At 44.5% G+C, this 26,590-nt stretch overlaps 2 protein-coding genes across 6 annotated transcripts; both read right to left on the bottom strand.

The window, feature by feature from the left end:
• On the bottom strand, positions 1–10,318 carry ankle2 (ankyrin repeat and LEM domain containing 2). 4 transcript variants are annotated; one of them, XM_031570383.2, is made up of 13 exons: positions 10,234–10,318; positions 7,684–8,217; positions 5,362–5,553; positions 4,999–5,192; positions 4,455–4,643; positions 4,034–4,156; positions 3,858–3,921; positions 3,600–3,769; positions 3,204–3,310; positions 2,912–3,102; positions 1,304–2,159; positions 1,094–1,225; positions 1–901 (listed from the first exon to the last, which is right to left on the bottom strand). In XM_031570383.2, exons 2-13 carry the CDS (start codon positions 8,204–8,206, stop codon positions 685–687), a joined length of 2,958 nt encoding a protein of 985 aa, XP_031426243.1. In that variant the 5' UTR covers positions 8,207–8,217; positions 10,234–10,318; the 3' UTR covers positions 1–684. The 4 variants fall into 4 exon arrangements, with proteins under 4 accessions (XP_031426243.1, XP_031426242.1, XP_031426244.1 ...); XM_031570382.2 differs by having other exon boundaries at positions 10,194–10,279; XM_031570384.2 differs by lacking the exon at positions 10,234–10,318 and adding an exon at positions 10,043–10,152.
• Positions 10,319–11,180: 862 nt separating this feature from the next.
• On the bottom strand, positions 11,181–26,468 carry golga3 (golgin A3). Of its 2 annotated transcripts, none has more exons than XM_031570381.2 (24): positions 26,242–26,468; positions 24,730–25,031; positions 24,277–24,405; positions 22,531–22,643; positions 21,273–21,991; positions 20,839–20,950; positions 20,151–20,457; positions 19,669–19,871; positions 19,438–19,575; positions 19,077–19,238; positions 18,563–18,931; positions 18,389–18,466; positions 18,031–18,294; positions 17,744–17,838; positions 17,369–17,585; positions 17,085–17,228; positions 16,690–16,887; positions 16,401–16,517; positions 14,733–14,872; positions 14,407–14,539; positions 13,938–14,060; positions 13,511–13,675; positions 13,090–13,247; positions 11,181–12,689 (listed from the first exon to the last, which is right to left on the bottom strand). In XM_031570381.2, the coding sequence occupies exons 2-24, from the start codon at positions 24,869–24,871 to the stop codon at positions 12,506–12,508; spliced, it is 4,410 nt and encodes a 1,469-aa protein (XP_031426241.1). In that variant the 5' UTR covers positions 24,872–25,031; positions 26,242–26,468; the 3' UTR covers positions 11,181–12,505. The 2 variants fall into 2 exon arrangements, with proteins under 2 accessions (XP_031426241.1, XP_012671436.1); XM_012815982.3 differs by having other exon boundaries at positions 24,154–24,405.
• Between the last annotated feature and the right edge of the window lie 122 nt (positions 26,469–26,590).

The following is a 26,590-nucleotide window of genomic DNA, read 5'->3' on the forward strand; positions in this document are numbered from 1 at the left end:
TTCAGGTATCTACAAAAATGTACATTTATTGGATTTAAAAATATGGACAGGGAGGCATTGGTAAAACATGATTGGCTGTTTCTGGACATGGTGTGGCAAATTCTGACTGGAGGCTGGTCCCTCATCTCAGAAAAAATTAAGGCAATTCTCAAACTCAAGAACTTAAAATCCGGAACTGGCAGTCATTTACACACATAAACAAAAACAATCTCCTTTTGTGCTACGTGAGTGATATACCGAAAAATAACGTCACACTTTTTTCCTCCTCACATTAAGCTTAGACTTTTACAAACTATTTTCAAGCAATGCATCCACACAAGGATTTGCATTGGATCTTCTGAAATTCCTATGTAACCTTTTTTCTTTATTTTTCTCCATTTTAAAACGATAAAATCTTTTCTTTTTTTTTGAGCGAGGACACGAGTGCATGTCACCATGAACTATAAATAATATTATTACTGTCATTTTTGACAAAGCTCACACTCATACATACACTGTAAAGAGACTCATTTGAAAAAATCTGAACATACATCCAAAAAAAAAGAAAACTGTACATCGCATGTCGGAGTACCATGTTGTTAATACAAACCCTCAAGACACTTGTGCATATTTCTGATATGATTTAAGCCAGTATGCAGTCACCCGGGTTGGCAGGTGTGCAGTAGGGGTGGGGGCTGGTGCAGTTTAAATGGGAGGGTCACTGAAGTGTTTGAAGCGAAGGCGCTGGATGAAGCTGGCGTGGGCTGGGCTGTAGCGGCCGGGGCTGCCGATGTCTGGCGAGCCCTGGGTGTACCGGGAGGGGCTGCAGCGGCTCAGGGGCGAGGCCAGGCTGCTGATGGGGGAGCCCGGGGTGAATGTCTGAACCTTGGGATGCCTTCGCACAACGGCTGGGGTCAGCCACCTGAGTAAGGACACGGACACGGACACACACACACACACGCCAATAAATGTCTGCTTTTTGGAATAAAAAAAAAGGAATTAGAGGATTATGAAGATCCATCAATATACAATAATCATGGCAGACTAATATCTCTACTTGCTCACCTGTCATTTTGATTACATACAGAGACGTTATAAGGACTTTGGTACACACCTTTGCATCTCAGACGGGGAGTATGTTAGCATTGTGCTCTTCCATTTGTGAATAGAGGGGTATTTCAGGGGATCCACATCTATGGCTTCTACTGCAGACAGCACTTCTCTGTCCAGCTTGGTTGGCGAATCCCTGATAAAAGTACCACAATAAGCTTACACTGCTCAATATAGACATAATACTTCAATCACGACGGCATGACTCACTTACCCTTCAATGAAAAGACATTTTTTAAATCGGGGCGGCGTCCTTAATAGGAAGTCAGGGGAGTCCATTGATTTGTAGGAGCCGGACGACCCCGAGCTGCTCATATCTCGGCCTCCGTGGTCCCACGACTTGGACCTGGAGCAGAGTGTGCGCTCCACCACGGGCCCCCTAGTCCTCTGACTCCCACCCTCCAGGCTCTCCTCCGCCGACACGTACTCCTCTGACCCCGAGCTGCCCCTCTCCTCCAGCCTCCTGTCCCCCTTGTCCAGCCCGTCCCTCCCGCATAGCCCCTTCCACGAGCCGCACTCGCGCTCCGGGCAGCTCCTCTCGAACACGGAGTCGTCGCCGGAGCCCAGCGACAGGCGGCCCACGCTGGAGATCAGCTCCGCTCCCGTGTGCAAGTCCCTCAGGAGCTCCCTCTGCCTGGAGCCCCCGCCACTTTGCCGCCGCTCCCTGGGCTGCCGCTCCGCCTCGTCCAGGAGTGTCATGCGTTCAAATTCCACCATCAGGTTGGACATGGGGGACAGCAGGCAGGAGGACGGGCCGCGGGGCGAGCCCTTATCCCCGTTCGGAGTCCTGTCGGCGGCGGGCGGGCACAGGCCGTTCCGGCTGGCGGAGATCAGGCTCTTGTCTGTGCAGAGGAGGTCCTGCTCGGCAGCCGTCTCGATGAGATCGGCGCTGCGCGACACGGGCAGGATGTGGAACTCGCGGCCGCCCACGGCGCCCTTTAGGCTGTCCTTGGAGCAGACGCTGGTGAGGGCGGCGTTCTGCCGGTTCTTCATCTCCTCCAGGCTCAAGTCGTCGCCCTCGTCGAGGAAGGCGCCCACAGAGATGGAGTTGCAGAACTTTTTTTGTTTGCCTGCAGACCAGGAGAGAATGAACTTAAATATTTCAACAAGGACCACTGAGATATGAAAACATTTACTTTGCCAGTGAAATCAAGCCTTTTTCTCCGTGGTGTCAGGGCATATCAGCCTAGCACTGACTTCAGCACTAGATTACTAGAGATAACAACTTTTGAGTGCACTGAGAGTCGATGGTACCCAGGCTGGCTTTCCTTCCAAAGCCTCCACACAACTTCACAAAAGAACCCCTCGCCTGTTTTGTTCGAATCAACATTGCTCGTTTGGTCTTTGATGGATCGCTTTGCAAGATTTCAAACTCACCAAACACTCATCACTTCCACCTACTTGTAGACCAAATGCCTCCAAATGTATATTATAATACAGATTAGCATAGTGATACCAACACACAGATTCCTCTGACTATTTAGACTGAAAGTGACTGGATCAGCTCCATTAGCTCACATCATATGCATTGAGGTCATGACTGAAGGTATAGGAATATGAAATCATATCACCAAACTCAGCAGGAAGAAGAGCTATAACATACTCTCGCACCTAGAATGACCTGTGTGATTTTCTATGTCAGTTCTCCACAACTTTACCCAAATTAACGCAGATGAAAAAAGTAAATTCTAACCTTTTTGACAGCAGGCATATTGTCCTAGTCAATTTGCTGAGTGGGCTGTTGTCTTTGGCATTTTCTGGTTATAATCCCAGCATACAGTACTTACGTAGCAGTACTTCTACAAGCATTCTTCTCGTTTACCTGGAGATGGAGTTCTGAACCTGTTGCTGGTTTCATTTTCTCCGGTCTCTTGGTGGGCACGCTCGCTAAAGTCTTTCTTGCTCAGGTGCTCTTCCAACCTTCGGAGGCCGTCTGCGGACGCCATGTCGACAAAGGCGTCCAAGAAGTCCCAGTACTCTGCCCAGGGATGGCCCAGTTCATGAGCAAGATCTCTGTAAACAGACAGATTAGACTGATGGTTATAGGCAAGTGCAGAAATGTGCTGAAAGTGGCTTTCTTTAAGATGCATTAGAACAATTTCTCTGTTCCATACCTGCCTACTCTCTCGGCCCCTCGGTCGGGGTCAGACTTCCGGATGTGATGGAAGTGTCCGGCACGATCTCTAGGCGGCGTCTTCCAGGCTCTCCGAAACTCGTCGGCCTGAGAGAGAGAGAGCATTGCCATTTTAGATCAAACATAATCAGAATCAGAGGTAGACTACGCCACACTATGTCATGAAGTTTACAAAAAGAAATATCGCCTAGTGCCAAGCACAACCCTGCGAACATTACTGTTATCCTGTGAGATTAACTGACTTTAACTGACTGTTTTAAAGTCCCAATGTTTTACTAGTGGACATTTTTAATTTGACCACTCTATTCTGTTCATCTGAAACAAAACCGGTTCCATTATATGATGGCACAAAAAGTCTATTTATGAGATTCATCACCTTTGATGGACTCAGCGGCCCAGCATAAGCCTTGACAGCCATGACTGGGTCCATAGGACTTCTAGACATCATGGAGGCCAAAGGCTCAGATGGCTCAGGTGACCATGGAGTTCCAATCACAGGCTGGGAGGAGTTGTCGGTCGCTCTCAATAAGGGCACATAACAGCGATCTGTGTCAGGAGAGGGGGACATGTTCAACTTCCAGCGACAAAGGGAAGCAAACGTTCAATTCTTTTATAGTTGGCCAAGGGTTCATACCTTCTAAATATTCACAGATCTTCTGCTTCACTTCTTGAGTTTTGTTTTTCCTTTCACATATGACCTGACAAAGAGACAAAGTCAGCTGAGGTCTGTGGTCGGTACAAAACAAAGCATGGGGGGGGGGGAGGAGAGGGAAAAAGCAGACAGACAAGTTTGCATAAATAGTCTCTTACATCGCATGGCTTCTGGTCGTACTTGTTCCTGCAATTTTTGTCAATGTCAGGGTGGGAACAGAGAACATTCACCACCTCTGGGCAGCCAAACTTGCAGGCGAAGTGGAGTGGTGTCTCAAAGCCCTGGAGCACAAAAAAACAAAGTATAACCAGATAGATAGATAGATAGATGGATACTTTATTAATCCCGAGGGAAATTTAGACCAAATCTACACGACAGAGATAAGAAATGCAGACATTAAGAAAAGAGAGGGGTGTACAGGGAGAGGGAGAGAGCATGGCAAGGAAAAAATGAAAGAATAATACTGGGAGGCAGAGGTATAGAATGAAAGACAGAGACTGAGAGAGAGGAAACAATATGGGGGACAGACATACAGAAAAACAAAAACAAAAACATCTTAGTGTTGGTCGACTGACTCACAGCTTTGTCTGGAGTGTTGAGGTACAGGTCCATGATGTAGCGGATGCGTCTCTGCAGCATGTCCTCCTTGTCGTCGGGGTACATGAGACGCATGAACTCGGGGTTCTCCAGCGTGTCCAGCAGGAGCTGGGCCACCCCGGCCTGGTTCTCCTTAGCAGCCACATGCATCACATTATAACGGCAGCCCTCCTGAAAACATGCCCGACGGCACAACACTGGCGTTAAACCTGAGGGTGGTTTCTGATTATTTAACAATTCAGATCTGTCTTAAGAGGGCAAAGAACCTAAACAGCAATGGAGATCTTTATGCACATTTCAGGCATTCTATTCCAGTTTTAATGATCCGGTTTGGTAACAAATACACAATTTGCAGCTACTTCCTTTATAAAAACAATGTTACGTGACATGTGACAAAACCAGTTCCATCTTGTAAATGAAAGTATGTTTTATATTGCTTATCTCACTCACTCCCTCTCACCCTGACAACGCGCACACAGACACACACACATACACACACACACACACACACACACAGAGAGCTCACCTGCACCACCGTGGGATTATCCCCTGAGCCGATGAGATAGCGTGGATTGCTCCAGACCAACTCAGCAAAGGCTACCTCGTCACCCCTCTCCACGGCCTTCCGCAGCTTGGCCGTCAGGTCCTGCGTGCGCGGGCTCTTGAAACTGTTTGCCTTCTCCCTGTTGATTGTATCCGTCTCCATCGCAGAGCTACTGTCTGTTGTCAGGGTCAAGGCAGAGATAAGACAAGTGCCATTCCCCGATTCAGCCGAATTTCAAGAAAGAAAGAAAAAAAAAAAAAAGACTTTAGGTATTTTGTCAATTTGCCCAATTCTGCTTAACACTTACAGGAAAGGTCGAAGGTTGGAACTGAGTTTTTCGCTCACCCTTAGTAAAGAGGCCTGGTTTGACAGGCGAGACGCATTGCATGGCTTTGCTGGGAGACGGGTAGTAATCACAGACCCCTTTGGCAAACTTCTCTGCGTCCTCCCGGCTGGCGAAGGCTTTAAATCGAGCCCCTTTCATCATCTTCACCGCGTGCAGAGCCTCTTTCTTATCGCCGTACACATGTACTCTTTCTTTAGAGGGGATAAAAGAAGCAAAAAGCAATTTAGCCATCAAACTATGACCATAAACCATAAAGAACTGGCAGCATGAAAGCATTATTTATAGCCACCCATGCTTCAGTGTATTACAAGAGACATTTTCAATTTTACTTTAGAAAATCTTAAAACTGTTGAGACAAAAGCTGAATGTCATACAAAAAAATGAAATGGTTTAAAAGACTGCACAGTGTACTCAATTAAAAAATACAGCCAACTAAATTATGAATTTACATAATTATAAAACAAGCAAAGCAGGGGCCCCTTGCACAAAACAGCTCATAACCTGTTATCAAATGAATGTATTACTACAATTGAAGTGAAATCGACAGTGCGACAACATAGGCTACTGCGAATCTCAATCTTAAGCATTTAGTGAAGGATGACACACTTGCAGTCACCACAAGAGAGAAGCCGAGTTATCCGACACCCTTCTAGCACCTCAGCGGCCAAGATAAAGGGTATTAGAGCTGGGCTTTACTGCAGGATGTACCAGACTTGACACCAGGTCAAGATGTTCTCTGAGTCTGCTCTCTGGAGAAATGACTAGCATTCCACTAAACAATCAAAATCTTTATATAAAAAAAAAAAATCAACGAAGTTGTTCATTCCCACTAAATGTACCTCTACACACACACAATTCATTCAAGCTTTTAAAAAGGATGTCTTAAAGGTAGAGTCTGCAATTTCATGAAAGGTTGTAGATTTTCTTAGGCTAACCAATCTTCCACCCATTCCCGTGATGATTGGCCTGGATTGTTTATGGCTCAGTCTGAGCCACTATGTTTGGTTACCATTTACGGAGGGGGTGGGGGGTATTCCAAGTACGTGCTTTACCACCTGCCAGGAAAATAAAGGCACAGGGCTCTTCTATGTTAACCTACCCAGGTTCATCACTAAACCACGTACTTGGAATACCCCCCAGCACTGTGTACGAACACTGGAGGTTCTTTTTAGCACAAACACTGAACGGACAGCTAGAGGACTGTGAGGACCAATTTGACAAAAAGTGTATGAGATTAGAATTGTAGCTACATTATTGATGATTGCCAGATGCAAATGAGTGATATATTACTGTCCTGTTTTGTCTCCATTTTAAATCTACATACGTAACCTTAACAGGGATGATCCAATCTGCAGGGGCTTTATTCAGCGTCACTGTCTTGACAGGCTGCCTGTGTCACACACACTTCTGTTTCCTGTGATTATAACTAGTTATATATAATGAACTGACTGCTAATCCATCTCATCATGCACAAAAGTGTTCACTGCTCTTCCCACAGACCATTCAATTCAGTCAAATCACGTTATTCAGAGAACAACCTTTCCTAACAACTAGTAAACTCAAACCATCGCCAAATCTCTGACAAAACCACACTTTTAATATCACACTGAACTTCTCCAAAGGCTGCTTTCATTTTGAAGAGCGTGTGACATACACCGACTTGTTCTCAAACCATTAATAGGCCCTGTCTGTCTGTCTCTGTCTGTCTCTGTCTGTCTGTCTCTGTCTGTCTGTCTCTGTCTGTCTCTGTCTGTCTCTGTCCAATGTCCAAAGAACATGAAGCAAAGCAATTTGGTGCATGTGACAATAAACACTTTGACTTGACTTGACTCCACTGTGTGCAACCAACGCTAACATGTAAATGAGGGCTAACACTGCAACTCAACACAAACTGTAGCTTATTTATCCGATTTGGGGATATCGAGTACTCCAAAATGCCCAAATTCTATTTCAGTGACCTTTTTTAAATAGTTCCACAACTTGTAAAATGCCTCTCCTGCCCATGCCAAAATCTATGCACGTCTCTGTACTGTATCTCAGAGACTTTTAACACATTCACTTGCTCAGGGGATACCCTAAAGAGCTGACTCTATTCACTAGATGTAACAGAAATCTGCTCCCCCTAGCCCAGGCCTCTGTCTCAGCAGCTTTAATAATGCAGACATTCTGTAAATGAATGCCAACGCACAGACTTGCAATTTCAATCAACATGCTGACATTCATAGGGCTACCAGTAGCTAGTCACTGATGATTCATCCGAATTGCACAAACAAGATTAAAATGAACCAGTGGAGCAATATGAAATATGAGGAATATCATACCAGTCCTGACCAGCATGTCCTCCCATGGCGGGCACACGCCATAGTAGAAGGATGGTGAGACTTGTGTGGGTTTGGAGGGCGTTTGCCCATCAGTCTGAGCTTCCTCCGCCCTAATGCAGCCCGACGCCGCTGCCGTCTCCTCAGTCAGAGCCTCCTCCTCGGGCGGGTTGAGCCCCATGGCATAGCCGAAGTCACTGTCCTCGCTGGCCTGCGGCTCTGCATATACTGACGGGGCACAGGGCCTGCACCTGGCTTGTGGCTCAGGGTCGGATGCCCCCATGGCTGGGGTCCTCGAGTCAGTGCCTGAGTCAGTGCCTGAGCCTGTGCTGGCGCTGATGCCAGTTTCTGAAGCACCATTACTACTGCTGCTGCCATCTTCATTCACCAAAGCTCGGGCCAGCTTCCTCTCAAAGATGGCGCGGGTGGTGGCAGTGATGGGGCCAAACTTGAGGTTGGCCTTGATGAGCTCATCGCGCAGTTCATCCGCACTCAGGCCCTGCAGCCTGCTCAGGGTGGTCTCCATGCTGCAGCTACCTGATGGATGAAAAACAGCACTGTGTTAGCAAAGTTATTGTAGGCAAGTCTTGCCATTCGGCAGCCATCTTGGTGACGCGCCCAGGCAGCTATTTTGGGCAAACAGGATCAGGCTCCTATCTAAATTAATGGGGAGAGACCTGTAACACCACATTGGTTGGTCAAAAAGACATTAATAGCATCACATGAATCGTGAAAAACTGCACATGCACCACATTTTGTGGTGTGGCTATGGTGACCGTAGAAATAAACAAAACATTCATGTGAGGCAAAATGTAATTTATGCTTTTTCCAACAATGTAATATAATTGGCTGTTTGTAATGCAGGACAGGACTTCCAATTACAAATCCACCGTGTTTAGCATTACGGACTCCCGTCAGTGATCTGTCTCCTCACTGGTTTCTGGTTTTCAACTAGCTCTTAAGTATACAGTCAGATATAAGTTTTTAAATACAAATCTATCATTCAGTGACATTCTTCGTTTATTGTTAAATAGCATTGTTATACAAAAAATTGAGATCTGGCTGTCAAACACTTGTGCTTAGTGTTTCCTCGTGATCACTGACATGTAAAGGCATCATCCAACCAAAAACACTAACAAGTACCAAAGAAATGTCTGACAGTTTAACTGTTTAACCGCAAAACACTGTCTGAACTCTACTGATGTCACAAGTTGTGCAATCAGACCCATAAGCAAAGCAGATAGCAAAACCAGACAATTAAGGAAGAAAAAACAACTGTTCAAATTGTTCATTGGAGCGCATTGGTTTAAACACCGACTTAACTCGACTTACGACAATTCACCTCTTGTATAAGGCTACACTATATATAGTAACTAAACACACATATTTTGCAATGTCACGCCCAAGTGGCATACACGACAGCTTTTTGTGTTTTAATAATTTTACCATTCCTTATGTCGCGGCTCTATCTATGTCCAGACTGCTCAAGTGGACATAATGACATCGAAAGGCTGCAATCGCATCGTGTCACTTACCACAAATTACCGTTATATCTGGTACTCATGCTGCAAATAATGATTTATTTAAACGTAAAAAAAAAAAAAGGTTCAAACAGACACAATGCTATGGATAGTCTGGAATGGTCTCATTGTTTACAAGCTACGGCGCGCATGCTCACTGAGAAAGGGAGGGCTCAGTCGCACAGCTGAGCTAACCGAGCAGGACTTCCAACCGAAGGAAGTGCTACAAGGTGCTTCATCTACATTATCTTTTGTTAACCTGGTCCATAGCTTGATCAACTGCATGAACACGCACTGCAATAACTGTTGTTATAAAAAAAAATAAAAAAACCACCTATGAAAATCGAGGAGACCAGTCACATTAGGACCGGCTGACATGAAGCCCAAGCTAGCAACCATACGGAAAGTCATTAAAAGCAGGTTGCAAGAACAATTAGTTAGCTCAACGAAACAAGGACACGATGCTGCGGTATAATTTCAAACGAACGAGCAATTCCTATTTTCTAACATTACCTGTAATAGGGTTGAGTATTCAAAGTAACTATACTTAGCTATGGTTGCTAACTAAACCTGTAGTTGTGTTAACCTGGCCATCGCTAGCTCGCTAAATTAGCAAGCAGGCTTGGGGAAGACCAACCGGTATGTTTTATTACTCCCATGTTAGCTAGCCTAAATAACCCGTGTAAACACACTCATATTTATCATGCATATTGAAATATCAGTCAGTCAATGTAGCACAGCCGACAACTTGTCGGTTAATACACCAAACGTGTAATTTTTCCTCTAACCGCTAACCAGCTAGCTTCAATTGAAGGAGCTAATGTCCGTTAACTACAACATACCCAGCTAGCGCAAGAGAGCAGTGGCAGCTAAAGAAACAAGAACTGGCTAACAGCTGCTACATAACTCCATTCATTTAACATTGCAAATTTAAATGGCACCAAATGGCTGCCTTTGTCAAATGTGTGAAAAGACACTGAAATTTTAAATTACAGTTTTTAACTCGCTTCTAGCAGCGTGCTCATACGCCCACCTCCTCTCCGCTTCTCCACCTTCTTTCACCGCGACGCTTTCAAAATGTACTGAGAAAGGACCCTGTTGTGTAGGGCGTCATCACACACTGCCTGTCAGAAAAAATGGAAGAGATAAGTAGGACCAATAAGTCTTTATTTGACAACAGACAACCAGGGTTCTCACCAAATTAGTACGAAACGACATTTCACACACATCCCTTCCTCGTGAAACTACGACAAGCAGAACAATTTGTAAGACTATTCATGTTTTAGGACTATTTATAGGACCTGGAAGTAATGAATTGCAGAGCCTGTCGACGGATCTAGAGATTCTCTGTTAATAGACATTTATTTAATGTCATTCATTTTCTAACACTAGTCGATGCGGGATAAGGGATGAAATGAGGACAATAAGCCTATGATATAAACGGATGCCCTGTGGAGGCACGGAATTTACCAGTGGGGTAGTAGAATATACTAAACAATCTTTTGGAAATCTCTGGTATTGAATCGGACTTGAATAAATGACCAACACTTAACTTGGGAACAACAAATTACGTAGTTTATGTAGATCCCTCATAATTCAATCAAAACGAACAATGTTCTCAGTCTTTACTCATAAAAAAATGTATTTTTGCAGAATTGGGGCACAAACATTTCTCTTTTTTGTACAATTCTGTAAAAGAAGCTCTTTAAAGTTTAAAAAGAAATCACTGTCAAGTGATGAACATTGCAATAAAGTCCTCCCTGCTTAATTACATGTGATGTGTTTTATTCCCTTTGTTGTAGGTGTTACTCTGCAATTATATTTATGAAAGCATTCTAATTATTAAGGATTACAGTCCCCAGAGGCTTGCACCCCCAAGTTAATATTGTGTAAAAGTTTAAAATACAGATACATATGATGGTAGGATATTTTATGATAGTACAGTGCCTCATCTTCAACTGTAAATTTTACACCAACTGGTCACTCAAATTACATTTAATCACTCAGGTAAATAACTTTTGGATGTTGCATACAGCAGATATCACGGGGTGTCTGTACTTGTCGGACAAATGAAAATGCTTCCAATAAGGCTGATAACAGTAAATAAACAGAAACTGAACAGCCTAACAAAGCCTAGATGTGCAAAACTTTCTTAAATTTAACCATGGTAACAACAAAGAACAAGAAAAAATATACCCGAGTAAAAATCACTCAGAAATAAGTAGTAACATTAAGCATAACGCATATTACAACTTTCTCTCCCTGAAAGTCATTTAAGTTTGCTTTCTAATGGTACAACATCAGTACATTTCTCACACTTTTTTTTACATCCAAGTCCATTAGGTTAGATCTTGACAGCAGTCATTTATCAATCATATAATACATCTCCCAAAACACCATTTCAATAGAAACATTAATTATATTCATTTAACAGAAAAGTTAACAGCTTTGAAAAATTTCCCCATTTCAGTTCAACCCAAAGAGTACACCTTAACACACTTCCATTCAGCATCCAACACCACCACAACCTTGTACAAAAGACCTTAACAAATGCTGTATCTTAACAGTGAGATTCTTCAACCAACGTTTTGAGAGAGTGTGAAATTTAACTGTTTACTAGTGTAAGTGGTCAAAGAGCTGCACCCTGTTGACCTTCAACCAAACAAACCAACTGGAAGGTTCAGAGCTATGACAACAGTGAATCTGCACAAACTGTAGCACAAAAGACTGAGTTATGGCAGAGGCTGTGACCAGTGCAGTTGAAGACCGCCAGGCACACCGATTTCAGCTGAGCAGGAAACTGAATGAGTGGGCATGCTCATTCACAGGCACAGAGGAATGGAAGATCAGTTCATCCGCTGCAGGGCCCGGGACCCTCGGCAACAGTTAATAATACCATCATACTCCTGCATGTATCCCCCCCACAAGTCTTTCATCATGATGAGCAGAATCATACTCTGACCAAAAGAAAAAAAGTAATTTACACAGCTAATAATTAAGCCCTAGACACACTTCAGAGTACATCCCATACTCTGTGCACTTAATATAATCTGATAAAGTTTTTCAAAATTATAAATAAATAATGACAAAAAGATACCAATCAGATAGATATTCTGACACAGTAAAGCTAGGGTATAAAACAGGATTTCACCCAAGAACTGTCAGTAATAAGGGGACGCTGCCAAATGTTGGCAGTTGATAGGAAAGTAAAATACAAAACAACATGGGGGATTTTTTTTGTCGCTTTTAAAACGTAAATAAAACTGAAATCTTTCGCACAGTGTTTTTTGCAGATCTCTTGCATATTACGATAGTGGGGCCTCCCTCTCTGCATCGCCATTCCCCTCCTCCTCAGTGACAGCGATAGGTCCGTTGTCATGGACACCCAGTCTAGTGAGCTCCTCTTCGGTGTTTGCCCATGATGTCATGGACTCGTGTACAGTGACTGTGTGTTCCTCCATCTGTTTCTGAAGACTGTCCATCTCCTCCCTATGGAGACGAAGCACTGTCATTATCAACATATTGACACAGCACTCCTCCGGAACAAGATTAGCTCAATGATGTTATAATGGAAGATGTCACTCCATAAAAAGGGAATTTTGAATAGCTGGGTGAATTTGACAGTGTCATGTAAGACTAATATCACAAAAGGTCCTCTTATTTTAAAATACTATGGCAACTAATGGCATGCACTTTTAGGAGTACTTTGTAAGTCTCACTGAATGCTCAAACCAGATGAATCCCCCCCCCCCAGTAAGCAGACCACTCCAGTCCAATATGAGTCACTTCAAGTGGAAAGCTGAACAGCTATGACTATCTGCCCAGCTCTAATGTGAGAGCAAACACACGTGAACCTCACTCCTGCACAGTGTGCGTCTGTTATACTCACTTGAGCTGGCGCAAGCAGTTGTGCAGGTTATTGAGGGGCTCCCTGCTGATGGAGGCAGAGGGCTTCAGCAGCTCGTCCAGCAGGGAGGCAGGCACAGGGCAGTCAGGGATCTTCACAGGGGTCACCGGGTTGGAGTCCGCCTTCAGGTCCATCCGCTGCTGCAAACGTCATTTTACAAGCAGGTCAGCGCTTGCCATGACAGCAGTAAACAAGTGACACAATGCAGCATGACTCTGCTCTAACATTCATTTATTCATTCATCCACGCTCAACAAACATCAATACCTCCTCTGACTAACTTCCACATGAGATAACACAGGCATGAGTCCACTGCGCTCGTACACAATGCCAGTGCTTGTTTTTTTTCACTAGGGAGGCTGAATTCCACTTTATTATGGCTGCTGACACAAGTGCTGGCTGACCTTTCTCAGGCGCGTCTGTTTGAGGTCTTGCTTGAGCTGCTGGTTCTGCTGCAGGACAGTCTTCATGCTGTTCCGCAGCTCAACCACTTTAGCCTGCAGCATGAACTTGTCTTTCCGGGTGCCGCTCAGCTCCTCCTGCACCATCTCCAACTCCACTTTAATCCTCTGCACACACCAAGGAATGATAGCATAGCATAATTTCTTCATTAAGCCCTTCTCAAAAATAGCAGTGCAGTTTAGACTATGTAATACACACAACTGTACGATGAGTTGAAACAAAAACGGGCATATCAAAACAATGAGAATGACTCAAGTAACATTTTAAAAACATTATATGGGAATACCAGTTTTTTGCTATTTGTATCATGCCATTCATTTGAATAATTTAGACTATTCACAGGCTAGTATCATCCCTTAGCAGTCCTACCTGCAGTGTTTCCTGGAGGCTGTCCATCTCTCTCTGGTTGCACTGTTCCGTCATCTCTAGCTGCTGTTTCTGGGTCTCGATCTCCCGCTGTCTCTGTTCAACCTCCCATTTCAGATCCTCCACCTGAGGCACAACCCCACACACACACACACACACACACACACAGTCATCTTTCTAAACATAGAGATTCATGCACCTTGGAGTACTAGCTAGAGCAGTGCCATCGAGTGACTTCCCAGGGCAATTAAGTCATACAATTCAAATAAAGAGTGAGGGGGAAAAAAACACTATACTGAGTCATTTTGGTGCCTGATTTTTGACCGTTTTGCAGCATATATATACAAAACATCTCTTCACACAGTTAGCCACATTAGACTGGTCTTTCTGCCAGAATATAAATGAGGCTCAAACACATCCATGAGCAAACAGCACAGAGCTAATGGCCAGGTGGCCTTTGCACGGGCCACACCTCCTGGTTGGAGAGAGGCTGTTTGCTGAGGTGCTCGTCCAGCTGCTGCTGCAGGATCTGGAGCTGAACGTTGGCCTCTGCCAGCTCCTCCTGGAACCCGGAGACCTCCTGAGCGTGCTCCTCATCCTGAGTCCTGCAGTCCGAGGAGCAAGGAAGAAAGCAAGGAAATGAGTCAGTATAACAGTCGGTCTTCATGAAAGTATTGCAACCAAGTTCAATTTCAAATGTGAAAATCCCATAGAAGCAGTAAAGCAGAGACATTTTGTGTTGGCTGTGTTCAGTTCCCCTGTCCCTGTGAACCTCCTTTCGCACTGACAGAGACTGACCTGAGCTTACAGGCCTCTTTCTGTAAGGTTTTGATAGCCTCCTCTTTGGACTGCAGGGCCTTTTTGATCTCAGCGAGCTCCAACATGGCAGCCCTGTAGTGCCTTCGGTTGTGGGCAGCCTCCATCTTGGCTTCGGCCACCTGTGAAACAAGCCACAGTTGTAAGGAGGGCTGATTGTTTCCTTATAAAGAGATACAGATATCCAAAACAGCAAGTTTCCTTATAAAGAGATACAGATATCCAAAACAGCAAGAAACCTCGGGGTCATTATTGATGACCAACTGACTTTCACGGACCACATTGCCTCTGTCTCTAGGTCCTGCCGCTTTGCGCTATTCAACATCCACAAAATCAGGCCGTACCTAACCCAGTATGCCACCCAGCTGCTGGTGCAAACCTTGGTGAATTCACGCCTTGATTACTGCAACGCCCTCCTAACGGGCCTGCCGGCTTGCATGGTGAAACCACTACAAATGATCCAGAACGCGGCGGCGCGTCTGGTGTTCAACCAACCGAAGAGGGCACACGTCACCCCGCTACTCATTGAGCTCCACTGGCTGCCGGTAGCTGCTCGCATTAAGTTCAAGTCACTTATGCTTGCCTACAGAGTGCTCGATGGGTCTGCTCCCACCTACCTAAATGCTCTTGTAAGGGCAAATGTTACACCCAGGATGCTGCGCTCTTCTAGTGAGCGTCGTTTGGCACTGCCGTCTGTGCAAGTACGGCAGTCCAGACTATTCTCATTTGTAGTTCCACGTTGGTGGAATGAACTACCCAGCACTACCAGAGCAGGGGCATCCCTCTCTACCTTTAAGAAGCTTTTGAAGACCCAACTCTTCAGAGAGCACTTCCCGTCCTAACTGGCACTTCGACTAGTGCGTAACTTGCAATTACAGCAGTTACACTTCTGCACTCTTTCTTTCTTTTTATTTCATTTTGTTATATTTCTAATGTAAAGTAGTATTTATTTATTGTTACACCAGGTTCTATTGCTCGTAGCTTGAATATTCTCTCCCTTGTACGTCGCTTTGGACAAAAGCGTCTGCTAAATGACTAAATGTAAATGTAAATGTAAAAGATATGTCTTACCAATGAGCGCTATGTCTCTTTCAGACAGTCATATATTCGCTTGCATTTGTTTGTCATTCATTCAAAGAGCATGTCAATAATCAAACGACACTCCATATTCCATGATTTGTATGATTTAACAGATCTATCTGGACAAATATAACAGACATGGAACATGGTAAGACAGTTCCAGATAAACATGCTAAATTTGCCAAAATGCTATGCTAAATGCTACAATTGTGTCTTTGGTGGATGCATTTTCATCTGCCAGTGATGTCAGCCAAACATCAGAAACCCTGCATAAATGTCCCCCCTTGTCAGTTAGAGGCACTTCATCACAAAAAACAATAATTACGAAAAAATCTAATTATTTCCAAGTCATATTTTCATATTCTAGCAGTCAAAAGAAGACTCAATGCAAAACTGTCTGGATGTTTTTGCAGTGCATTTGGGATCCAAAGCTGAACTAATTACACATACTGTGTGAATGCTGCGACCTGCTATTATATCGTGCCGAAGTGAAATACAAGAGATAACACTTTGCAAGTGTCAGAGAGTCTCTCTCAGTGAATGTGGCTCAGGTAGTTAAAAGTTACTCACTTGCTCAGTCAGGGTTTTCACTCTGATCTTCTCTTTTTCAAGCGCCGTCTGTAGAGTTTGTACTAGCTGCCTCATCTGTTCGTCCTCCTCCTCTTTTCGCTTCAGGACAGCTTGAACCTGAAAACAAGTTAAACAAATACCACACCAATCCATTTACTTCTAATTACCACACAGTCAAACTGGATTTTATAACAGATGAAATGTATGTGTTAAAAAAAATAAAAATGGATTTGAGATGGAATCAAACCATTTTCATATAAATGTGAATACCATGCACGCATACACACACCTGAAGATTGAGCTGGACCAGGTCTGCTTCCCTCTTGGCCAGCGCCATCTCCAAGATGTTGGTGTGCTCTTTCAGAGCATTATGGGACTTGCCCAGTCCTGTCAATTTCCCTTTTTCATGCTCCAGCTCGAGAGCCAGCTTCTTGTTGGCATCCTCTAGCCGCCGGATTCGCTTCTTGAAGCACCGAGCCTCCTGAAGCTGTTCCCCAAAAAGACACATTTAAAAACATTACAACTTAACAAGTTAAAGCAGCAGTAAGGAGTTTGGGTTAAAAATAGTTATCTAACCACTAGTTAGTTGCCTACGAAAACATGCTTCAAAAAGCACACAAATTGTTTAAAAAATACTGTCTCATTAAGGTAAAAATATGACTCTAGCTATATCATTGTTTGCACCTCATCCTCCAGTTCCATAACTTTCTCCTGGTACTCCTCCAGTTCTGTGCTGGTGAGAGAGATGACCTCATGCAGCTCTTTCTCCAGCATGGCTTTGCTATGAGCGACAGTCTTGAGCTCGGTTTTTAGATTCTCCATCTTTTCCTGAACGGGTCAAGGACATCATTTCATTGAAATTCACACTTTTTCTTTTTTCTTGGACACTTTTTACAGCTGCATTGTCATGTTGTCTGAGAGGGGACATGTACTGAAGTCATATTTTGAAACATAACTGCTTATTCTACCTGCATTGCCTGGTTATTGCCCCCTTCTGTGATCTGAGCTTTGAGTTTGACCAGCTCAGCCTCGACTGCCTCCTTGTCTCCGAGGGCCTCCTGGAGCCTGCGGCTGAGGATGCCCACAGCGTTCTCGTAGGCCTTGTGCTTGGCCTTCATGTCCTTCTGCGCACTGGTCAAATCTGTCCCCAGCCGCTTCATTTTCACTTTTTGCTCCGAGATTGCCCTGAAAGAGGTAACCAGGACCATTATATAGAACCGAATTATGCCATTGTCCATGTCAGACATTTGCCGTCAATAACATAAAAAAAAAAAAGAAAACATTATGTAACCATTTGGACATCCATTAGAGACAACTTTCGTATATTTAATGCTAGGACTCACTTTTTGGCTTCTTCCTGCATTTTCTCAACCTGTTTCTTCAGCTCCTCCCTCTCCTCTGTCACAGCAACTAGCTGACTCTGATCAAACTGCAGATTCTGGATGAAAATGAACAGTCTCTCACATGTTAAACATCTTGCCTCAAAAGAAAAACAGAGAAAAGGAAAACAACCCCCTGAGACCATTTGCACCTCAGGAGATCATTTCAAAGCCAACTAAACAAACAAACACAACAAAAAAAACACTGTTTTGGGACAAAGCAGAGAAAGAGAGAGCTTGAATCAGTGCACCTGTAGCTGCAAGTCGAGCTGGTCTCTTTCATCCTGGACAGACTGGAGGTGGGCTTCCAGACCGGTCATCTGCTGCTGGACTCGCTCCATCTCCGTCTGCAGCCGGGTCTGCTCCTGCTCGGCACTCTGCTTCTCCCCCTGTGCCTTCAGGAGCTCTTGCCTCAGGTCCTTCACCTCGGCCACCAGACGCTTCTTTGATGTCTTCAGCTCGCTGATCAGCTGTTCTTTGGAGCTGGCGTCTCGGCGGTAGGCCTCTACCATTACCTGCAGGTATTAGGGAGTGACCAGAGTGAGTGAGCATATGGTCATTTTTAGAGGCACCAGAATATAGGATTAAGATGTGGGAAAGCAAGCTCACCTTTTGTTGTGAAAACTGTTCTTTGAGTTTCTGGGCATGTTTCTTTAAGGTGCCGTTTTCCTGTTGTAACGTCTCGATCTCGAGGAAGCAGATGGGAGAAAAACAATTTTTTTGTTAATCTTCAGTCACATACTGAGACAAGCATGCAGTGTTCCACCAATCCTGGACATTCACCTGTGTGGCTTTCACCTGAACCTCTTGCTTAAGCTGGTCCAGAACATCTGCTGCCACCAGCACTTCCTCCCCGAGTTTCTCCGCCCCCTCGTCAATCTGACTCTTGTCCGCTCGAGCTGCCTGAAGGGCCACCTCCAGCACTATCTTCTCATTCTGCAGGAACTGGATAGTGTCCTCCTTGGCGGTGGAGTCCGTCTGCAGCTCGGCCAGTTGTGCCTCCAGCTCCAGGTAGCGAGCCTCCAGCTGGTTGAGGGACTGCTCTTTATTATGAAGGCTCTCCTGAGTGCTGGTCAGCTGCCTCATCAATTCCAAATGCTCCTGCTGGAGAGTTTCCAGCTGTGCATCCTTGTAGGTCAAGGTCATTTTCACCTATGGACCAAAATAAACCTCACTTAGACATCACCGTAAGATGAAAGTAATATGTTGACCATAACTGCTGCCTTATATTACAACAAAATAACACCACATGCAGGTGTTTATAGGCATTATGGAATGTTCGAATGGGGCACTTCACCTGTTCTAGGTCCCTTTCTAGAGCAGTCGCAGTGTCGGCTAATTTCACCAAATGCTCACGCTCTGATTCAAACTCCTCCAGTTTGTGCTGGAGATCCTCCTCCACCATGGACTTGGCATCCTGTATCTGCTGGATGGCAGCCTCTTGAGACAGCATGTCCACCTGAGGACGAGAAGAAACCAGATTACACATGGTGCACCTAACTTAAAAAAGTGACAGTATCGTTCAACTTTTCCCCTTGATAATCATTGAATTCCCACACATTTCAGGCATTCCCTGGAGAAGATTGTGCTGTCCGTTTGGGTGGATTTATGTTGAAATGAGCATCAGAGTAAAAAAGCTAATGGGATGATGGTCAGACCTCAATGCTCTGGAGCTGTACAGCAATGCGCTCCTTTTCCTTGATGGAGCGATGGTTGGTCTCCTGGAGCTGGTGAGACAACGTCACATTATCCAGCTTTAGGTTCTCCAGGACACCGATCTGGGTCATTTGTCCAGCCTGAAAAAAAAGTGCACAAATACCTTCAGATTAGATAGTCGTCTCCTAATAAAGGTCTTAATGTTGACTAGGGGACCTCCTGCAAATTTTTACCTGCATGTTTGCCATTTCTCCTTGCAGGCGGACTCGGGCCTCCTGGGCCAGCGCCAGCTGCTGGTGGTACCACTGCCTGAGCTGCTGCAGGGAGTCGATCTCGGCCTGCGAGGTCTTGAGCTTGCTCTGCAGCGCGTTGCGCTCCAGTTGGACCTGCTGGAACTGGTTCTGAAGACCTCCCATCTGCTGCCGCAAGTCCTCAACTGCAATGGAAGGGTTATGCTTAGGGGCAGTTTGTGGAAACACAGAGCAGCACTGGCTTTACATACATTTATCCATACAGATGGAATCGATAAATCGGACATGGACAGAGTTCTTCCGTGTTGACAGATTGCTACTTTGCTGGTGTCCATGTTGACACACTCCAAAGCGTTATCAATGCGCCAAAACTTCCTGTTCCTGTAATATTCTTCCTCAAGCTATAATTAGCATTACCATGAATGGAAATGTCTGTTCTATGGCCTCAGTATTTGTGTACTCACCAGTGTTGTCCTTAGTAAGTAGTTCCTGCTGCATCTCCTCCACTTTCCCCATGAGCCTTTGGTACTGCTCCTCGGCCACCTGCAGGTCGGTGCCCAGGGACGTCAGGCTGGCATTCTTGCTCTCCAGGTTGCCCTGCAGCTCCACCATGGCACGCTCCAGCTGGGTGCAGTTCTGACGGAGAGAGTTCACCTCCACCCCCAGGGAGCTCTGCTTCTCCTGACTGGTCTGAGTCTGCTCCACCTGGGCATGCAGCTGTGCGTTGACTGTGGCCAACTGGGCCTGGAGCTCAGTCTTCTCTTTCAGTGCCTGGGAAGGAACGGTCCTATGTCAGGGCTATGTAATGTTGTTGGACGAGTTCAGCCAAAGTGGAAAACAGAGGAAAACTACGCTCCCAAAAAGCCCCTGTTTTGCTTTCAATTACACAAAGACAACAAGCTGTTTATATTTACAGTTACCGCTATAGAAATGTGGAAATATTGAAGGTTGTGGCTTCAATATTAACTTGAACTGCAGACGATAAAGAGTTAATAGAGTAGTGCATAGAATATAGATATTTTGCTATAGTTTTGGAGAAGGCCTGACAGATGAACAGACAAACAGACTGTAAAAGAAAAACAGGGACAGATTGATTATGGTGCTTGTATGCTGAGTGGTGTGGCATCAGTAGTCACTGTTACATTACTGTACCTGATTGGCCTCAGATGACAGAGACTCTAGTTGCCCTTCTAGTCTCATTTTCTCTTTCAGGACTTGCAGCATTTCATCATGTGCTCCCATGACTGAGCTCCCTAAGGATACACTACACAGAAATTGGGATCTTAGCATTCACAGTCTGTTTTAATGGGTTACAGTTACCAAAAACCCACTACATGTACATTTCACTAGAACAGGATTATTGAATGTAATCCCTTACCGTCACAATCACAACCCCAAACTAATGTGGGTTATTCGATAAGCATCTCATGTATTTACAAAATTGTTTTGTAGTTTTACATATGTAGACATAACAAAAGCAACCTATTCATTCGGTCCTCCATGTTATCACTGCCTGTGTTCCCTGATACCATCGGTCTTATCTCAAGCACCCAAGTCAGAGAAGCCTTTGTTCCTGGCATGCATACCTGCTGGAGAAGCTGTCCCTTCTGCTTCGGGGCTCAATGCTCCCATCCTGCTCCTGCTCCAGCTCCCCCAGCATCTGCTCCTGGGTGGCCGCCTGCAGCACCTCCTGCAGGGAGGGGAACTGGCCCACGGCCTCCGGGGCAATCTCTCGGCCCTCCACCGTGTACGGGGCCTTCTGCCGCCCCACCACCGCTGCCAGCATGCTGAAGGTGCCCGTGGTGGACACACTGCTGTAGGACGAGCTGTCGCTGTCGTTCCCGTCGTGCCTCGTGCCAGACTCGCTCCCGTCCATCTCCGACAGGTTGTCCCGGATCGCTGTGGGCGACTCAAGCTGGCTCTCCGCCGTCCCTGAGGAGAAACTGACCTCCGAAACGGTGGAGACGGAGGTGACAGTGGAATGCGTCGAGCTGAAGGAGGAGTCGGCAGTGGCCACCTCCATGCTGCCACCACTGCTGCCACCACCGCTGCCACACGCCACCTCGGGGGTCTTGTAGTCGGCCAAGGAGTGGATCTTGCTGGTGTGGGACGACTTGGACTTGCGCACTTTGGCCGGCGGGTACCCCAGGCTACCCACTTTGGGGCCCCGGGGAACGCTGGTCCTAAGGAAGGAGTACTCCGTGGTCATGGAGACTGTGCTAGCCCTTGGTAGACCCTCGGGGTGAAGCATCAGCTCGGGGTCCAGAGTGCTGACCAGGCGATTTTTTGGAGTGGAGCGATGTGTCTGTGGAAATCAAAGAACCCACCCTACACATTAAAACCCTGCTGCAATAGGTTAATTACACTTTATGTCATCTAAATTAATTTCTGGCCATCAAAACTAGGACAAGAAAAGACAGAGACTAAATCTGGCCCTACAGATTACTTTACCAACTATAATTACAATGTAGAGAATACACAGGGCTACTGACAAACATAGGTGCTCTAAGCCATTTCATTTCATAGCCTAAAATTTAGCTAGAGATTCAAAACTGCATTTTTGTTCAACAGAGGATCTATTCAAGCAATGGGCTGTTAATCAAGATTGAAAGACAGACAATTTAGGTGTATTTGAAAAAGCATCACTGCAGATTTAGTATCCTCTTTGTACTTCTACAATCGACATAATGGAGCAGACAGCATCTGATTAAAAAAAAGTTTGAATGTATTTAAAAACACAGCCAAAGACTTTAGACGAGCAGTACTAGCTAAATGCTTTAGACTTAGAGCACCAAAATAAATTCAAAGAACTACTAGTCAATCATGTTAAACTCTTGCACTCACCCTCTCCTTATGCCTCTGTACCCTGTACTGCTTGAGCTGTTCCTCCAAACGTCGCCGGGCGTCTCGTCTGATCTTTTCCTCGTTCTCCATCTCAAGGGATGGCTCTAGTGAAGCTATACAAGGAAAATAAGTTTTAACCCTAAGGGGTTCCACCACAGTCTCAGAATCGATAGATCGCAAATGCATTTCCCAGTACTATAACCCAAGTATAGTATGTTTTAGGCCTCTGTGCTTCACTGATGTAGCTATTAATCATCTTTTAAAAAAAGCCTTGATTAGGTTTGAGGTGGGTTGAACTATCTTAGGGGCCTTAAACATACCACACTGTGGATCGCCCAGGAGAGGACCAGAAAATGCTTTGTTATGGTTTTCAGGCCACTGTCATACAAGCAGGACTTGTGTGCATTTTTGGTGACACACCATCTTTGGTGGTTTTGTTCACACGTAGAAGTTGCTACAGCCACAGAAACCTGAGCTTGTATGAGGTGGTGCTTTGGCAATTATGCCTCATGCAGTCAAACCCTGATGCCAACGATGAGTCATAATTATGTCACAGCCATTCTCTTGGTCCTCTGTTAGTCAGGTGCCAAATTAAGATGGAAACACAAACCAATAGCCTCATTGTGACGTGGTTAGTGAGGAAAACGCCCCACAGCCCTCAATTTTTGTAATTTTCTACAAAACTGCAAGAGACTAATGTCAAGTATTCCTTCTTTTCTCATTCCTTTAATGTTAAATCAGAACTGTTATTGTAAGCTTCAACAGAGCAGTGGAAATGACATCATTAACAGACTTGTCACTGCACATTTTTGATAAACACCATTTGGTTGGTCCAGATTTGCTGGTATTTCATCAAAATAGGGATGGGCTCCTCTTTGGTAGTTCCTTAATTTTGTTAACACAGCTGTACTGTGTCAAAACTTTAGTTAGAGATTACAAAGCAAGTGGGGTCCAACAAATATTATTTTCCCCATGAAGCATCCTCTTTTGTTATAACCATCACATCTTAGAGAGTGGATTGAATATTACAAAAATATATATATATAATATATATAAAATATATATATATATATATATATATATATATATATATCTCTCTCTCTCTCTCTCTCTCTCTCTCAAAGCAGCTTTAAAAGATATTGTATATTGCAAGTTCATCTTAAAAGTCCTTATTACCACTTTGGATCTACTTCTCACCTATCCATAAAACACTTAAGTCAAACTGTAGTCTTGTGTACCACAGATGCCACAAACCTTAATCCCCATTTATCCCAAACAAACACAACACAATCACAAAAACACAAACAACTGATCAAAAAAACAACCACAAAAGCATTCACAACCAACTAAGATCAACAACAAGGTAGGAAGCACAACAGAGAAAGGTCACAAAGTACAGCAGGTTCCCACTAAATCTCCAAAGGTGTGAGAGCACAGGCAAGGGCACCAAAAAGCAGGGGTGGGTTACACCAGCCTCATAAATCCAAAGCCAAACGAGGGTTAAAAAGGCTTAATAATATTATTGTAGCCATTATCATTATCGTTATTGTTGAAATGCAGGCTGGGTGGAAGGGGGTTGCACATGGGTGGGTGGGGACTCAGCAGACATCACCGTATGCTTACACAATTCCGTCTCCTGCATAGGTATACTTATTCTGAGCGACAGCAATGCGTCACCCTTGTGAACAGAGCCCTCAGCAATAGCTCCCTCAGACTTCTCTAGGCTGTCACGGAAAGCGGGCACACCTGGAGACGGCTCTTTGGTCTGGGGAGGGGGTGATGGAAGCAGGGGGCCGTTTGGCTGCCGGTCCCCTTCAGCTCCCGGGCCCTCCACCAGTCCTTCTCCATTTGGCACCTTGTCTGCTTTCACAGGACCTGCAGGGAGAGGGAAGGGTGCATCTGTGAGGACAACCGTCTCTTAATCAAATGAGTACTGTGATACAACAGGTAGTAACAGAAAGTAAAACCTTCCTTTCTTGAGGAACTAGTAGAACTGCCCTAACAAGTGACAGGGCAACCAAACCCAAGGACATTTAAAGTTCATCACAGTGACAGGAGGGAAACAGCCTTTACTGAATTAGCTCAGAACAAATTTGCCACAGTTATGGTGACAAACCCTAAATTCCATAAATAACCTCCAAACAGCTCCAATAGAAATATCCACTACTGCATTTTAACTGTATGCCCAGCAAAACGTACCATTAGACGTGTCCTCCACTGCTTTTGGATTCAATTCAGTCAGACTTCCAACAGGATCAGAACTGCTGTCTTTGGGTTGTTGCATGGAACTCATCTGATGGCTGCTTTCCATGGTGGATATTTCTGCTTTGCCGTTTTCCATTTTTGTATAGATTGAGGCGATGCCACAGGAGAGCCCATGGAAAAGAGATGGGGCCTGAGGAGGGATTCACTTCTTCACAAACATCCTTTCAGAACAGCTTTGGTGGCAGAAAGTCCTCATGGATGGAAACTGAATATTGCCCAGATTTCATCAGTGTTTTCTAGAAAGATGAAAAGTAAGACAACTGTTAACATTTTCATTACCACCAATTATACGGACAATCTAAAGATTCACAATTACCTTACAAAGACTTTTTATTTTTTTTACGTAAACGCTTTGCCAGTATTACGCTACAAGAACAGTATGTTTGTTTAATCCATCCATGTTACATTAATCAAATAGGCCATGGTAAACTATAGCCTACTGCTTTGACAGCAAAGTCACGTGTCCCTGATGACAGTTCATGGCATTCGACAAACTAAGCTGTATTTCTCCGCTTTATGTGTTGTGAAGCTACTAATATTGTAAGACATTTCTTTAAAAACTAAGTAGTAACCAGCAAAGAAAACATGGAAGCTCAACAACAGAAATACAAGTAACATTAAGAACACTTAAATGGATTGAGATTAGCTAGGCTTGCTACGTCTAGACTAACGTTAACTCCACTAACTTTAAATACGTCTTCAGATCGTACTGGTGAGATGGGCCTTTCGATACATTCGTGATTAGGGAAATATGGAAATCGCATAGTAAGATTTGTACAGAGAAATGTACCTTTGCTCGTTAGCTGACGTACATTAGCTAATTCTGGAAGAGACCTGGCTGTATTTAGAAAACATGTTAGCCCTCTGCTTATTTTTGCTAATGGGATCCTCTGGCTTTAAAGGGCTGCCAGGTAAGCAAGTTCACATAAAAAAATAAGCTGTCGTTCATTGGTATCGATCTTGCCTTAACCATTTGATGATGGTGAAACCACTCAATCGAGTACCAGTCTGGTGGTTAGCCAGCGCTAGCAACCGACATACCAAACAGCCTACATAGAGAGCTATGTGTCGTCCGCATCTTGATGTATATTTACGCCCACTGATCAACAGAAACTATATGCACGTTAATATGTATTATCAATGTTAAGTCAGTTTCTAAAGATGGCAAGTGCCTTCTAATCACTCAACAAGCATAATCACAAAAGTCAGGTGTCTTTCAGCGTAAGCCTTTGCTGGCCCGAATCATCGTTGGGTCCCTGAGCAGCTAGCTAGTACTCTACCAGGCTAACTACCTTAGCATGCAACCTAAATAACAAAAATACATGAATGCATTTAAATTATTATGGAAGGATATATGCACCAAGTTATACTCAAACCAACTGCTCCATTTTCAGAGTATGACAGAAGATTTTCCGACCTGGGTTGCCATAAAATTAAAGTACAAACCTTAGATTACGTCCTCCCTCTTGGTTCTACGTGGCTGTTTAGATTCTATGTGTCCCTCATTCCGACGCGGAACAGGCTCAAAGCTAATGCGTTCCGGGGAGGAGTGTCCTTCAATGGTGAGAGTTCAGAGTTTATATGTATTTTTTATTTTGCTCGGTGATGATTTTTTTTTAAGACCAAAATTTTAATTTTATGATTATCATATTTGGCATGGGTGGTATCTGAAGTGTAACGTGTTGTGTTAAACAGTCCCCTGAAATACATTTCTCCCATCATTATGACTGTTGCCTATAACTTAGGACATTGAAACCCTCCCTTCAGAGAAAAGCTAAACTTGTCTGTCCAAAGA

The sequence above is a fragment of the Clupea harengus genome, chromosome 7, assembly GCF_900700415.2.
Source record: "Clupea harengus chromosome 7, Ch_v2.0.2, whole genome shotgun sequence".
NCBI lineage: Eukaryota > Metazoa > Chordata > Actinopteri > Clupeiformes > Clupeidae > Clupea > Clupea harengus.

Bases quoted from the DNA above. Each gene is read 5' to 3' on its own strand.
- ankle2 (XM_031570383.2), bottom strand. From the start codon at position 8,206: ATGGAGACCACCCTGAGCAGGCTGCAGGGCCTGAGTGCGGATGAACTG. The intron at 4,644-4,998 runs GTGAGCTCTCTG...GCATGTTTTCAG, and splicing joins ATAATCCCACGGTGGTGCAG to GAGGGCTGCCGTTATAATGT. The intron at 2,160-2,911 runs GTAAACGAGAAG...CCTGGTCTGCAG, and splicing joins GTTCAGAACTCCATCTCCAG to GCAAACAAAAAAAGTTCTGC.
- golga3 (XM_012815982.3), bottom strand. From the start codon at position 24,871: ATGGAAAACGGCAAAGCAGAAATATCCACCATGGAAAGCAGCCATCAG. The intron at 17,229-17,368 runs GTAGAATAAGCA...TGACCCGTTCAG, and splicing joins GCAATAACCAGGCAATGCAG to GAAAAGATGGAGAATCTAAA. The intron at 16,518-16,689 runs GTGTGTGTATGC...ACTTGTTTTCAG, and splicing joins TGGTCCAGCTCAATCTTCAG to GTTCAAGCTGTCCTGAAGCG.